Source organism: Ranitomeya variabilis, chromosome 3 (genome assembly GCF_051348905.1).
Source record: "Ranitomeya variabilis isolate aRanVar5 chromosome 3, aRanVar5.hap1, whole genome shotgun sequence".
Classification (NCBI taxonomy): domain Eukaryota; kingdom Metazoa; phylum Chordata; class Amphibia; order Anura; family Dendrobatidae; genus Ranitomeya; species Ranitomeya variabilis.
In genome coordinates this window covers 732,937,492-732,953,793 of record NC_135234.1, presented here as the reverse complement: position 1 = coordinate 732,953,793, position 16,302 = coordinate 732,937,492, and the positions used below count along the sequence as shown (strand labels likewise).

At 44.2% G+C, this 16,302-nt stretch overlaps 1 protein-coding gene across 4 annotated transcripts in view; it reads right to left on the bottom strand.

The window, feature by feature from the left end:
• Window positions 1–16,302, bottom strand: part of C3H11orf97 (chromosome 3 C11orf97 homolog) — a 151,798-nt gene that overhangs the window by 130,128 nt on the left and 5,368 nt on the right. For all 4 annotated transcript variants that reach the window (XM_077299839.1, XM_077299838.1, XM_077299837.1 and 1 more), the window contains exons 2-3: window positions 3,728–3,872; window positions 2,508–2,603 (exon numbers count right to left, since the gene is read on the bottom strand). In XM_077299839.1, coding sequence (XP_077155954.1) covers window positions 2,508–2,603; window positions 3,728–3,857 — 226 coding nt within the window. In that variant the 5' untranslated portion in view covers window positions 3,858–3,872. The remainder of the gene's footprint in view (window positions 1–2,507; window positions 2,604–3,727; window positions 3,873–16,302) is intronic.

Below are 16,302 nucleotides of genomic sequence, written 5' to 3'. Positions count from 1 at the left end.
CTGCCGCATCAGCTACTGAGCCCGCTCCATACACCCACACTCCACATGCACTCTCCTTCTATAACGGATGTCGGGAAGGGGTTAATATGTCTTGCATATTAAATGAAAACTCTTTTTCTGTGATGCTGGCAGCTATAAATGTCCATATAACCTCTCCTTCTCAGAATTACCATATACTCTGACATCGCACCAGGAAGGATCTCACTGCGGCTTCCGAAGATACAGCTGACCATTACACCACAGACAGCCATAAATCCCAGCAGTTGCCCATTGGGGATAATGATGGGACATTATTATCAGTCTCTATTCCTGTCCATATAAATCATCCCATAGCTCAAGGATCTCACAGCAGATGCAATGTCATCGACTTATACCAGGGGAGGCTGTCATGCTGGGAATTGTAGTTTTACAACAGCTGGAGAAATACAGGTAGGAGACCACAGCTCTGGAGATACAAAGGAAAGACGCGACTAAAGGTTTTGATGTAATCTAGTGTTCTCTGTTATCTGCCATGTTAGGCTGGGGAGTTGCTTATTGTTGAGCTTACAAGTTTATACGTTTGCTAAAGCGGACACACCCTTTAATAATAGATTTTAATGACTGCACATGGGGTAAAGAGAAAGGTAATACTGCCAGATACTGCAAAAGATCGGTCTGCACCTGACGTCCACGCAGAGGATTCATATTACTTCTGCAGCAGCTGAATTGTGTATAATGAGATTCTGCAGCAGCTGAGTTGTGTATTATGAGGTTCTGCAGCAGCTGAGGCACACTGACATTGTTCCAATATTTGCCCCTGTACACAATTATTAGTGAAGGATTTTTTTTTCATTCTTCTGATTCCCCCTCCTCCGCCACCAATAATAAATTGCCCATAAAGATGTCGGCTGGCAGCGAGGTGCTAAAATAAATCAGTGAGAGCATCATCTTTTCCTCTCCAGAGCTGGGGCCGCGCTCCTCCTCGCTCTGTCAGGAATACGGCCCTGTTGACTTGTGATTTAATGATGACATTCGCCGCTGACGGGTATTTACGACATCCCGGCCGGTGAACATTCACATTTCACTGGATTTTCCTGACATGACGATAAGAAACCTGTTCCGGCGGCCGCGCGCCTGATATAAGGCTACTTTCACGCATCAGGTTTTCACCGTTAGGCTCAATCCGGCTAATTTTCAAAAAATTGGATCTGGCGAATGCTGCCGCCGGATCCATTTTTTTTCCCCATAGACTTGTATTAGTGCCGGATTGCGCCTGATGACCTTACGTTTCGTCCAGTTTTCGCCGGATCCGGCAAATCTGCCGTTTCCGGTTTCTGGAAAAAGCGTCCATAGCAACATTTTTTGTCTCCGCCGAAAAAGCTGGAAGCGCCGAATCCGGCACTTCCAGCTGTTTGCTAGAATGGAAGCCTATGGGAACCGGAAGGTGCCGAATACGGAAAATGATGGATTCTGGCGCCAGATTCCGTTTTTTTAAACTAAGCATGCTCCAAATCATTTCTTTGTAAAAGCCCAAAAAAACTCTCTGTAGATATCAGCCCCTGACTCATTTTCAATAATTAGAAAATTCTACCAATTTTCTATGGCAGATATATCTGCATGGAGCCGATAGATTTGGTCACCATAATCAATTTTTCTGACTCTTTAAAGAAAATTTGGAAAAATAAAAAAACAAACAAACAGCTCTACACTAGACCTTCAACTCTGCTCTCTGTCCCTTATATTCTCTACTCCAGGACTTCTTCTGTGCTTCTCCCTGACTCTAGAATTTACTTTCCACAAATTACTGTTGTTATCAAGTGTTTTTTTTTTAAACATTTTTTCATAGCTTTCAATATTGCTATTGATATGGAAAGCTAAGAAAAAAAAAGAAAAACATATTTTAAAAAGACTTCATAAAGACAGTAATCTTTGGGAAGTAAATTCTAGAGTCAGGGAGAAGCACAGGAGAAGTCTTGGGTTAGAGAATACATATACTGTACGTATACAGTATGTTTAAATTCTCACAGTAGCCATTAGATTCTCATTATCATCACAATAAGGAAAAAATGGTGTGCACTCTGGTCTATTAGGCGAGGTGCTGGTGGAATGGACTGTAAAGTCCCAAAGTCAAAGAGCCGTAATTCACCGCACACTCAAGTAGAATGTTTGCAAAAGGGGTCTTTCATTTTAGGGTCCTTGTGCCTCAACCAGAGTGGAGAGGGTTTACAAATTAGGACACTCTTTGGAAGAATTTTCTGTCCTCCTGCGATAGGCAGACATCTCGCTGACTTGAATAGGTTCATTGCAATGCTGAATCTTCCCTGTGATGGACCCTTGGCTGCACTTTATTGCCAAGTTTCCCCACAGATTACCGATTACTTTTACCCCCTGATATAGCATAACTGTAGGAGCTTTTAGACCTCTAAGATTGGCATCTCCGGCTTAGATATCCCTTTTATAGGTCAAGATGGAGCAACACTCTGTAAGACCTGGAGTTTTTGGGACAGCTTCTGCAGGTCAACTCTTACCTGATGGGACTTTAATTTCTTCTTTCTCAAAAAATCTCTCTTCTTGAGTCAGCTGTTGAACCCTTTTTGGTGTGCCGACATAAAAGAAGTGCTTCCCTGTTGGAAAACGAAGAAACATTAAGCTGTTTTCTGGAACTGTCATAGTCCTACCACCCTTAGGGCTCATTCAGGTGACCATATTTTTGGTCCGAGTGAGATCCAACAAAACAACAGATCGCACTCGGACTAATGTTATGTTATGAGGCCCGTGCACATGTCCAATTTTTTTCTTTGGACAAAGTCTGTTCAAGGAAAAAAAAACACTACATGCCTAAGTTTGATCCAATATTTGCAAGTTGATGAGTCCATGAAAAAAATTGCAAAGCACTCTGAGGCCATCTAAGTGAGGTCTGATTTTCATGGACTGACAGGATTTCTTTTTCCATCTTCTCGACATCCAAGAAAATTGGATCACAATCTGACCAAACTCTGACCTGAGTGTGATTAGCTAATTGGCCCGATTCCCTCAGATGAGAGAATATATTGTGGTGTGACCCGAGCCTTAGGTCGGGCCATCAATATTTCCTTTAATTAATAGGGGGAAACTCTTGACATCAATTTTGACCAGGGGAGCATAATTTTCCTTTTTTGCTTACCTATGCATGGCACCATTCATTTGATCGGGGCTATCCCTCCTTAGAGCACTCAAGTGAATGCCTATTACATTGCAGTCTCGAAATACCTCTAAGCTTACACTCACAAATCCGTATTTTTTGGACAAGTGCTGCCCGTGGAAAAAATTGTACACTGGGACCAATGTTATTCAAGACTGCCGTAAAGACGATATTTTTTTTTTTTTCACATGGTCCGAATGGAAAAAAATCACAACATTTTGTATTTCAGATGAGACTCGCCTATACAAGTATACACAAATTAAATCAGATCCCCTATGGATGTTTCCTATTGCATCCAATTTTCATGGATTCATTGCCAATAATATCCCAGGAAACTGTACATTATAAAATCTTGATGTATAAAAACGGATGTCATCTGGATATAAAAAACAGACACAGGGATGACAGTCGTCAGTTTTCTGGATGAAACTCAGACGGCTTTCGTGCGCTCGTCTGAGCCAACCTTTGGACACCTTTTTTAGGTGTTCTAATCATTTTCCCAACTCGTGAAATTTGTGACTTGAAGCTTCTGATTTGAGAATTGTGAAGTTGTATTTTTCTACTCACTGACTGGTGCGTCTCCCACTGGAGAAGTCAACTCCTGTTCTTGGCACTCGTGGTCAACCTCTTCTTCTGGTGTCACGTTCCACAGCCCAACGTTTCCACCATGAATTCTGCTCCTCGGCTGCCTTTTCATATCAGTTATTAGAGGCTATAAAAGACAACAGCCATGTCTGAGTCCTGTCTACGGCTGCACTAGATGTTAATACTTTAACATTTTTATATTCATATCAGTCATCCTGACCATTTTCTCGTTAGCACTAAATGGTTCTCCTACACGGTTCGCTGCTACATAAAATTTCTGAGGGTATAATTTCACATCAATGATAAGATACTGTATATACAAGTGTGCGATGATGATCTAACGGTTTCCCACAATGAAGAGGGCACTGCACATGTGTGGTCATACTCCATTAAAATAAAATGGTGCGTATCCAAAACGTAGCGGGGTGAACACCAGAACGCTTGTCGGCAACATCTCAGGAGCATAAGGACTATAAGGCTGCTGAGTTCAGGACAGAAGACCCATGGATGGTCCGTATATTATGGGGTGTGACTCATAGATGTGTGATGCAGCCTTAGGCCTCATCCACAGGTCAGCAATTTTCTCATTCAAGAAAATCGGTCCAAGTTTCCTCAGTGGTTTTTTTTTTTTATCAGCGTTTCATCAGTTTTTCACAATGTTTTTTTTGAGCAAGAAAAAAAATTCTCTACTTTTTCCTACTTAGCAGTCAATGAAAAACGGACAACACTCAGAGGGAATGCGAGTGATGTCTGATTTTTTTCACAGACCCATAGACTTCCATTGTTGATTTTGATCTGACCCTTGGATCAAGATCTGACATGTCTCCGCGATTTTGCACTGACCACTTGGTCCCTAAAAATCACAAACATGTGACTGACCCATTCACTATTATAGGTACTAGAGCTTCCCATGAAAAACACAGGTAACGCTCCTACACGAATCACTGATGTGTGATTGAGCCCCTTAGACTGATGGGATGAGCTTAGCCACCCATGCTCAAAAAAATAAAGGGAATACTAAAATCCCACATCCTAGATATCACTGAATGAAATATTCCAGTTGTAAATTTTTATTCATTACATAGTGGAATGTGAGAATAATAAAACCTAAAAATGATCAACGTAAATCACAACTAATTTCCCACGGAGGTCTGGAGTTGGAATGATGCTCAAAATCAAAGTGGAAAATGAAGTTACAGGCTGATCCAACTTCAGTGGAAATGCCTCGACAAGGAAATGATGCTCAGTAGTGTGTGTGGCCTCCATGTACCTGTATGACCTCCCTACAACGCCTGGGTATGCTGCTGATGAGGCGATGGATGGTCTCCTGAGGGATCTCCTCTCAGACCTGGACTAAAGCATCCGCCAACTCCTGGACAGTTTGTGGTGCAACGTGACGTTGGTGGATGTTGCAAGACATGATGTCCCAGATGTGTTCAATCGGATTCAGTGCATATACCAGTGTGTGTGCTAAGATATAAGCAAACATTGAATATATGACATATAAGCTCTATTACTGCCATATAAAATATGCTTATAAAGGGAGACACTTAGTGCACAAGTAAGTAAAATCATAAAAGAAAAGTTACCCCTTGTTGTGGCTGGTGGGTGCAAAATATACTTTGTTATGTATGCAGCGCCCCAGGGTCCTGGTCGCTGCAGTAATGTCATTTTCCTCTAGGGGGGAGTGATGTTACGTTTGGAGGCAATACAGGAGATCTCTTTACCAGGTACCACAGATATACAACACATTTCATACTCCAGTCCACCAGGGGGAGCTATGCTCCTATTTATTAGGGCACTCTCCACTTAGGTAAAACTGGTGGCCTGGAGAGGAAGTTAGGCAGTTGCTGGCTGAGATTTGCTCAGGTAGTTGGTCCCTGACAGGGGTGGGAGCCTGTCAGAGGCCTAGACAAAGGGTCACGGAGCTGCACCTGCCCTAAGTGTGGCAGTTCCTAAGAAAGTACACGAAAAGAGAATTGTATTGTAGAGAGTCAGAAAACGTCATAGCAAAGGAGTGGATACCAGAAGGAGTTCTGCCTGCACAGGCTGCCTCCTTCTGAGGTGCAGGATCCCGGTAGCCGGAACACTGAGGGAGCAACAGTCCTTTATGCCTTGCTCCAGAGACCGGCAGGACAGCTAATTTCACGTTACTGATCCGCCCCATACCCAGGAGGCAAGGTGGCACCCACGAGAGGCCGGGGCATGATAGAGTCCCTGTAAAAAGCCTCAAGCCACCGGTCATACGGGTTTGTCCTATCCATCTGGGGGACAGAGAGAGAGATAACATTGATAACATCTACAACATCTGTGAGGACCTTATGAGAGGCTTAGCAATAAGGTACTACAACACCAAGGCGCTAGAGGAAGGCTACTGATTTCTTTCTGGATAAGGGGACTCTGGATTTGCCTCCAAACCGGCCGGACTCTGCCTGCTGCCCTGTGATCTGGTGCTCTGGACTGTGGATGCTAAAGCCTTCAGTAAAAGGTAAAGAGACTGCAACCTTGTGTCCTCGTTCTTCACTGCGCCTCACACCATCCACCATCTACACACTGGGAAGCCCTGGTGACACCCTTCACCTGTGGGAAGGTATACCATCTAGCTGCCATAACATCACCCCAGCGGACCCCTTAAAGCAGCGTCAGTCACCCTGACCGACAGGGGCTGACTGGCCCAGGTGGCAAAGAGGCAAATGCCCCCCGGGCCGCTCCCCCAGCAGCTGTTCAGGGCCGGCTGCCTGGTGGTGGCTACAGCCACACAGCAAATTGTGCGCAGCCATGTTTGCTGTACTGTGACATGGCTGGCAGCAGACACAGCTGCATCACAGTTAGCGCACATGTCTGTGCTGGGGCCAGAAGCTATGCTTGGCTGTCACCTTGACGGCTGCGCAGCTACTGCTCCCTTCATGTTCTCTATACTTCCAGGTTAGCTGTTGGGCATGCGCGATGGCGTCCTCACGCACACGCCAACATGACCCGAATGCTAGAAGCAGAGAGGCACTGCAGGGGAGCGACTGGTGAGGTAAGTATGAAGAACTTTTTTGTTTTCTTTATAAAATAAATTTAATGGTGGGTAACTGCAAGTTATGAAGTGGGGGGTGTAAGGAGGCTGCACACGATGGAATTTGGGGATTAAAGGAGACTGCACATGATGGAGTGAGGGGGTAAGTGGGGCTGCACATGAAGGTTGAGTGGGGCTGTACATGATGGAGTGGGGCTGCACATGATGAAGGGGGAGTGGGGCTGCACATGATAGTTTAGTGGATAAAGGAGACTGCACATGATGAAGTGGGGAGAGTGGGGCTGTACATGATGGAATGGGGCAGTTCATGATGATGTGGGGGTAAGGGGGATTGCGCATGATGAAGGGGGAGTGGGGCTGCACATGAAGTGGGGGGTAAGGGGGACTGCACATGATGAAATGGGGGTTAATTGGGACTGCACATGATGAATTGGGGGTTAAAGGGGACTGCACATGATGAAGTGGGGGTAAGGTGATCTGCACATGATGAAGTGGGAGAAGGGGACTGCAGGACTGCACATGATGAAGTGTGTCTGATGTGGGACTGCTCATGATGAAATGGAAGGGGGCTGCAAATGATGAAGGGGCACTGCAGATGAAGTGAGGGGGTGATAGGGGACTGCAATGAATGAAGTAAGGGGACTTCAAATTACAGTGGGGGGGCTGCAAAATGATAAATTCAGTGTGAGGGACAGGGGACAGCAATTTAATTGAAGGTGGGGGTGGGGAGAGCAAATGATCAATTGAAGAGGGGGTGGGGAGAGCAAATGATGATCTAGGGGAAGAACAAATAATGAATTTTAAGGGTGGGGGAGTACATGATGTATTGAATGTGGGGTAGAGCAGTTGATAATGAATAGAGGGTGAGAGAGAAAGACATGTCAATGAATTGGGGCGGGAGGGGCATGTAACTATAATGAATCGGGGTTAGGGTTAGAGTGATAGGTACATAGTGGGGGGCGTTGAGGATGAAGTGACTGGTAATGAATTGGGGAAAGAGTACAGGTGCTAATTAATTTATATATTAAATGGGGAAAGTGGCTATTTATAGTTAGTGGGTGCACAGTGGTGGATTATAATTTATATTTGGAATGGTCAGTTAATAATAATAATTATAATAATTTTATTTCTATAGTGCCAACACTTTACATTTTAGAGGGGACTTGTACAGACAATGGACATTAAGCATAACAATAAACACATAGATCAACAGATACCAAAAGGAATGAGGGCCCTGCTCGCAAGCTTACAATCTATGAGGTTGCATAATAACCAATTATATATTGTTTGTGGGTGCACCTCTGTATTCAGATGTCTAGTGTACACCATGTTCCAAATTATTATGCAAATTGGATTTAAGTGTCATAAAGATTTAATTGTTTTGTTTTTCAAATAAACTCGTGGATGGTATTGTGTCTCAGGGCTCAATGGATCACTGAAATCAATCTTAAACACATGTGATCATTAGTTTTCCAGGTGATTCTAATGAAAGAAAAACTACTTAAAAAATGATGTTCCACATTATAAAGCAGACCACAGGTTTCAAGAAAAATGGGAAATAAAAAGGATCTCTCTGCTGCTGAAAAGCATTAAATAGTGCAATGCCTTGGTCAAAGTATGAAAACATTAGATATTTCACGAAAACTTAAGAGTGATCATCATACTGTGAAGAGATTTGTGACTGAAACAGAGCACAGAGTTCATGCAGATAAAGGCATAATGAGGAAGGTTTCTGCCAGACAAATTCATTGGATAAAGAGAGCAGCTGCCAAAATACCATTACAAAGCAGCAAACAGTTATTTGAAGCTGCTGGTGCCTCTGGAGTCCCTCGAACTTCAAGGTGTAGGATCCTTCAAAGGCTTGCTGTGGTGCATAAATCTACTATTCGGCCACCCCTAAACAGTGTTCACAAGCAGAAACGGTTGCAATGGGCCCAGACACACATGAAGACTGATTTCTTGTTTACTGATGAATGTCGAGCAACCCTGGGTGGTCCAGATGGATGGAGTAGTGAATGGTTGGTGGATGGCCACCATGTCCCAACAAGGCTGCAACGTCAGCAAGGAGATGGAGGAGTAATGTTTTGGGCTGGAATCATGGGGAAACAGCTGGAAGGGCCCTTTAAGGTTCCTGAAGGTGTGAAAATGACCTCGGCAAAGTATATAGAGTTTCTGACTGACAACTTTCTTCCATGGTATAAAAATCACAATTGTGCCTTCTGGAGCAAAATCATCTTCATGCATGACAATGCACCATCTCATGCTGCAAAGAATATCTCTGAGTCATTGGCTGCTATAGGCATAAAAGGAGATAAACTCATGGTGTTGCCACCATCTTCCCCTGACCTTAACCCTATACAGAACCTTTGGAGTATCATCAAGCAAAAGATCTATGAGGGTGGGAGGCAGTTCACATCAAAACAGCAGCTCTGGGAGGCGATTCTGACTTCATGCAAAGAAATACAAGCAGAAACTCTCCAAAAACTCACAAGTTCAATGGAGGCGAGAATTGTGAAGGTGATAACAAAGAAGGGTTCCTATGGTAACATGTGACTTGGCCTGTTAGGATGTTTAGCTTAGCTTTTTTGTTCAGTGAATGTGACCTCCTGATGCTGCAAATTCCACAAATGAGCATTTTCAGTTCTTTAAAACAGATCAAATGTTTAGAAATTCTACTGTGCCTAATAATTTCGAAGAACAGTGCATCTTGAGTTTTTATTCATTTTGGAGATTACACTGTTATCATTGGGAGGTTTCTCCAATAAAATTCGATGTATACTCTAACGGGTGATGACTTTTATTAGACTGACTGTCATTTGCACCGACCATTTAGGAAAATCCGAGAAAAATATAATTTGCATGATAATTTGGAACATGGTGTAGAAGAAAGGGAAAAAGTGGGGAATGTGGTCTGGAAGCCATGCTCTAGGTAACTGTGTTATTTTATTTAGAGATGAGTCCTGGCTGGAAGAGGTGATGGCAGTCTGTGCTGGATGAAAATGAGAAGCAAAGATGAAGGACTTCAGCTAGAGACGTCACTAGTGAGTCAGTGAATTACCTGTACACTGACACTATACACTGCATACTATATACAAAGCTTCTATGTATAATGTCACTGGCAGTGGTGATCACTGTATTACCTGTACACTGACACCTTATACAGATCTCCTGTGTATAATGTCACCAGTGATCACTGTAGTATCTTTACACTGACCGTAAATACAGAGTTCCTGTATACAATGGCACTTAGTGTTGTGCTTTTTTAAAATTAATGATCAGTATTGTAGTATACAAGTAGTAAAAGTTGTACACTCCCTGACAGAAGTAATGTCGCTTATCCATGTTATGTAAATAAAAGCTTAGAACCTGATGTTAAATTCATCAATTGGTTGTATAAATTATTCTTTTGAAAGCTGAAACCTTCCAAAATGTGGTTTAGGTTAAGAAAATAAATTGACATCAATGCAGAAATATTGATCAGTTAATGGACACAGAATGGTCAGATTTTAGCAAGACAAAAGTTTTGTCGCCTGGTCATATAATGCACCCAATCCTAGTTTACATCCTCACCTGTGCTCAGTAAATCATCGGTTATTTAGTGTGTGTATAAAAAGAAACCCAGCACCCCAGACCTTCACTTGAACTGCAACTTGAGCTCTTGACAACATGCCAAAAATCCACCAAACCCTGCGACCAAAGCCTGGATTATCAAGAGGCTGAAGACCAGATCCACTGCAGAGGTGGCGGGCACCTTTAATGTGTCTCAGCGTAAAAGTACAAAGAATTAAAAAAAAGATTTGAAGAGACTGGAGATGTGTTTGACTAGCTCAGGTCCGGCAGACCCCGCAAGACAACTGCTCAGGAGGAATGTTTGTTGGTTAGAAAATCCAAAGCAAGCCCCTCTTCCACAGCAGCAGAGCTCCAACAGGTCTGGTCACCTCAAGTCCCTGTGTCAACTAGTAAAAGTTAAATTCACCGCACGTGACACGCCGATCGTTAGCAAGGTGCGGGAGCGCTGCTTGTCATAACAGACATTGCAGGTCCACACTACTGGACAGGATCTTCCATAGGCGGACATTTAGATTACAATAGAGCTTATATTGCACCGCTGGGACTTTCTGTCTTCTCTGTGTATCACTATCTTAGCTGGAAAAAGCGATTACATGACAAAGGCTCTGGTTGAGCCAAAACGTTGTATATAAAAAATTGCAGATGCTGTAATATTCTGTTACGCTCCCAGTTTATGTATAATAAATTTATACCAGACTTTGCATAAGAAACCTAGAGAGAGTGCAGTGAATTTAACTTTTACTGCTATTCTGGGCCATTGGTCCGTTACACCAGCACCTCACCATATTAAGGCTGAGTGCACACCTAAACCTTTACCTGTGTCAACTAGAACAGTTTGTAGGATTCTGTCTCAAAATGGCCTCCATGGTCGAATCAGTGCCCAGAAGTCAGCACTAAACAAAAGGCAAATAAAAAACCGTGTGGCATTTGCAAACTCCCACAGCCTGCTAAATAGATGGACACTGGAAAAGTGGCAGAACATGGATTTCTCTTCAGTAGAATTACACCACAGCTGCCACAAACACTGCAGGAGACCTACTGGAGCCCGTATGGATCCAAAATACTCCCAGAAGACAGTTACATTTGGTGGTTGAAAGATCATGGTCTGGGGTTACCTTCAGTATGGGGTGTGCAAAACATTTGCAAGGTGGAAGGCAATATCAATAGCCTAAAATATCAAGAAGTATTAGCTACCGCTTATATTCCAAATCATAAAAGAGGTCAAATTCTGCAGCTGGATGGTGCTCCATCTCATACATCCATCTCTACAACAAAGTTCCTCCAGGCAAAAAAGATCAAGGTGCTCAAGGAATGGCCAGCCCAGTCACCAGACATGAACATCATTGAGCATGTTTGGGGAAGGATGAAAGAGGAAGCTTGGAAGACAAGACCAAAGAATCTAGATGAGCACCACAACTTCATTCACCAATGCTATGCAACATATATTTGTATTTTAAGTTAATTATTTGTCTGTGGGCAACAAAAATTTTGTCTTGCCAAAATCTGACCATTCTGTGTCCATTAACTGATCAATATTTCTGCTTTGATAACAATTTATTTTCTTAACCTAAATCACATTTTGGAGGGTTCCAGCTTTCAAAAGAATAACTTATACAACCAATGGATGAATTTAACATCAGGTTATAAGCTTTTATTTACATAACATGGATAAGCGACATAACTTCTGCCTGGGAGTGTATGGTGGCATCATTGGTCTTTGTATAGAATGTAGTTTCATGTAGAGGTAATGGTGATATTATAATATTATGTATTCTCTGTGTAGTGGTGATAGTACTAGGCACTGTGTAGCTGTATTGTTGTGTGTATGTTTGTAAGTAAGCTCCGTTATGGCACCATATCTAAGCAGTAAGCTTGGTTCTGGTACTCTATCAATGTAATAATCTAGATTATGGTACTGTATGTATGTCGTAATCTCAGTTCTGCTCCAGTTTCTATGTAGCAGACTTGGTTCCATGTAGTAGACTTATTAAGCTCGGTTCAGCTCCCTTATCTCTGTAGAAAGCTCGGTTCTGCTCCCATATCTCTGCAGTAAGCTCGGTTCTGCTCCCATATCTCTGTAGTAAGCTCGGTTCTGCTCCCTTATCTCTCTAGTAAGCTTGGTTCTGTTCCCTTATCTCTGTAGTCTGCTAGGTTCTGCTCCCATATCTCTGTAGTCTGCTAGGTTCTGCTCCCATATCTCTGTAGTAAGTTTGGTTCTGCTCCCATATCTCTGTAGTAAGGTCGATTCTGTTCCCATATCTCTGTATTAAGCTTGGTTCTGTTCCCCTATCTCTGTAGTAAGCTTGGTTCTGCTCCCTTATCTCTGTAGTAAGCTCGTTTCTGCTGCCATATCTCTGTAGTAAGCCCCGTTCTACTCCCATATCTCTGCAGTAAGCTTGGTTCTGCTCCCATATCCTTGCTGTTAGCTCGGTTCTGCTCCCATATCTCTGTAGTAAGCTCGGTTCTGCTCCCATATCTTTGCAGTAAGCTCGGTTCAGCTCCCATATCTCTGAATCTAGTAAGTTCGGTTCTGCTCCCATATCTCTATAATAAGCTCTGTTCTGCTCCCATATCTCTGTAGTAAGCTCTGTTCTGCTCACATATCTCTGTAGTAAGCTCCGTTCTGTTCCCATATTTCTGGAGTAAGCTCGATTCTGCTCCCATATCTATGCAGCAAGCTCCGTTCAGTTACCATATCTGTGTACCAGCCTGTTTTTAAAGCCTGTTATCTCTGCTACTTTAATGCAGTGGCCAGATATAAGCAGGGAAAAGGAGGGCCACCGCAACTCGAGGGCCACTGCCTTGTGATTGCCCCCCAGGCTGAAAATTGCCAGCCAGCCCCTGCTGACCGAATACCACAGGTGGCGTCACGAACATATCCCTTTAAAGACCTTTCCCTTTAATATGGACCTCCCGAGGGCCACGGACTGGGTCAGCCACCGTGACATCCCCCTGAGAAACGAAGGACCCGGTACCGAGTACCCCACTGCCCACGGGGGCGCTCCAACCGTTTGGCGTCACGAACAGGATCTACTTAAGCCTGAAAATCAGGTCATGTGCGCCTAAGAACTGTGCCAGAATTGTGCTTGAACTTTGATTTGCTAAAGAACTGTGCATTGCAAAAGACCGCCAAAATTCCTGCCAAAACAGCGGCCATTACAGCGCCACGAGGCGCACAGGAGAAGAAGAAGGGCGTGCCAACATGGGAGGAGACTACCAAAGCGGCGCCAAAAGTGACGACCGCCCCCTCCGACTGTTGCTACGGGATGAAGACGTGCCAAGGAGCAGAAAATGGAGGAGCAGCGTGCATGTGCGGCTGCAGACCCAGGAGCAGTGATGGCGACCAACAGGTACCTGAACGACAACGAAGCAAACCCGGACTTGTCGCTGCAGAAGGATACGAACTTCATGGAACCGCAGGTGGAGGAGCTGAGCCACCAGCTCCTGGACATGGAGCTGACCGCGGTGAGGAAATGGAAGTCGGCCCTGTGCAGGAAGATCGCACTGGAAGAGTCTCGGTCTGGGCAGCAGCAGACTCCAGCGTCCTCATCAGCGGAACAGACCAGTATAATAATAATAATCTTTATTTTTATATAGCGCTAACATATTACGCAGCGCTTTACAGTTTTGCACACATTATCATCGCTGTCCCCGATGGGGCTCACAATCTAAATTCCCTATCAGTATGTCTTTGGAATGTGGGAGGAAACCATAGTACCCGGAGGAAACCCACGCAAACACGGAGAGAACATACAAACTCTTTGCAGATGTTGTCCAAGGTGGGATTAGAACCCAGGACTCCAGTGCTGCAAGGCTGCTGTGCTAACCACTATCGATGGAACCACATCAGACGCAGGTACCAAAAGTGCCCCTGTCCCACCGATCGATCCTGCTCTAGCGACCGCTCTTCCCCCAGCTGCTGATTTCGCTTCAGTGACCGCTCCTCACCCAGACTGTGACCAAACACCAGCCGTCGCTCCAGTTCCATTGACTCCCCGCACCACTGACGAGACACCATTCCCGTGCCTAGTGACCGAGGGCATACCGCTTTATGTGAGCCCTGAGGGGATGATCTTTCGCTGGGACGCCCGGAGAGATGGGTTGAACGGGTCCTATATTGCAGTCCTCACCTGGGAGGAGTATAAGCAATGCCTGCTCTCACACTGGAAGGATCGAAAGGAGCAGGGCGCTCCATGTAAAACGCCGATCTACAAGACCAATCGCCGTAAACCGAATCCAGCAATGCAGGGGACAGTAATAGGCCTTTCACCCGAAAAGGGGTTGGGGCTTCATTCAGGAGCCGGGACTGCAAACAGAAGTCTTTGTTACCAGCTATAATGTGGAAGCCCATTTCCAGGATGGCCATCCTATCTGAAATTTGTGCAGAGGGAATAATGTGACCTATACTCGCCACTGGAGTGAGCAAGGTTGGTACGCCAAGAACGTTAAACGATGTGCACCTGCAGTAGCGCCACCTGCTGCCACAACTAAGACCAGCAGCTAATGACTTGACCATACCTGAAAGACAAACCAATGACGTTGAAACAGCATCAGATGAGAACTCGGATACAGACCTTCCTTGGACAGGAAATGTTCGTTACCGACTGATGCCTTGCAATCTACTGTAAGAGAACAACCAAAATCTGAAAAGACTGTAAATAGTTCTTAAACTTTCTTTTTGCTGCTGTTTTCCAAGTTTAAACCCGTCCAGGGTTATTTCTTAAAGGGGTCCCATGTTAAAAAGGATCCTCAGTTTGCACAAGTTACGTTCCATTTAAAGAACACTCGAATCATGGACAGTGAATGGTTCACAAACTGTCTTGTAAATAGTTTGCACCTTCTTAAGGGTGCTTCCTACTGGTTTTCCAACGGAGGCTTTTACAGAGACTGCCTCCAACAGAGACTGTTGCTAATCTTGTTGTGAGAATTGTTTTGTTTTTCAGGACCTGAAGAAAAACCCGTTGGTGTGGCAGAATTCCGGATCAGGATACACGTCTTGTAGCCCACCAAAGTCCAACGTTGGGGGGTTCATAACGGGTCCCTCGCTCACGTCACTTTTGTTGCTAAACTGACTTGAATCTCGATGTGATTGATATTGCACTACCTCATTGAGTTATCTGAGCCCATAATGGGTTCAATGTCTAATTGTTGCACTTTGCCAGAAAGTTAATATACTACAGAGTTAATATAGTAGATAGAATGATGTTTACATCAGGGGTGTCAAACTGCATTCCTCGAGGGCCTCAAACCATGCGTGTTTTCAAGATTTCCTTAGCATTGCACAAGCAGCAGGAATCATTATCTGTGCAGGTGGTTAAATTATCACCTGTGCAATACAAGGAAATCCTGAAAACATGACCTGTTTGCGGCCATCGAGGAATGCAGTTTGACACCCCTGGTTTACACAGATGATGGTATGCAGCCAGAAATTTAGAGAATGCTAATAAAATTGAGATTGAGATAGACGATAGAAAATGTTTAACGATGCACTTGTGAATAAAATGAAGGAAATATAGAAAACCCGTGGGGCCACGGACCGGGTCAGCCACCGTGACATCCCCCTGAGAACCGAAGGACCAGGTACCGAGTACCCCACGGCCCACGGGGGCACTCCATGTATATATTGCAGTCACAGCAGCTGGCACCTATTCACATTTGCTTCATTCTGTTAGGGAGTGCTGGTCAGTTTCTTTGTATTTTTTTCTGCGTGATCTTGAAAAAATCCTATAGAGCAAAGAGATTAATCTCCTTCAGATCAGGTCCATTTTCAGCTAATGGCCAACTAAAGCCCGGCATCCATAGTGAAGGAGGAGAGGCTTAGCCATCTCTATTTCTACTGGAGACAGGGAAGAGGGGGAGGCTCCTGCTGCAGACAGTTGTATACAGCTGTATACAGGACAGTGAGGAGTGAGACACACAGAGAACACATTTATCTAGCAAATTTCTGAGTTTTAATTGTATTATG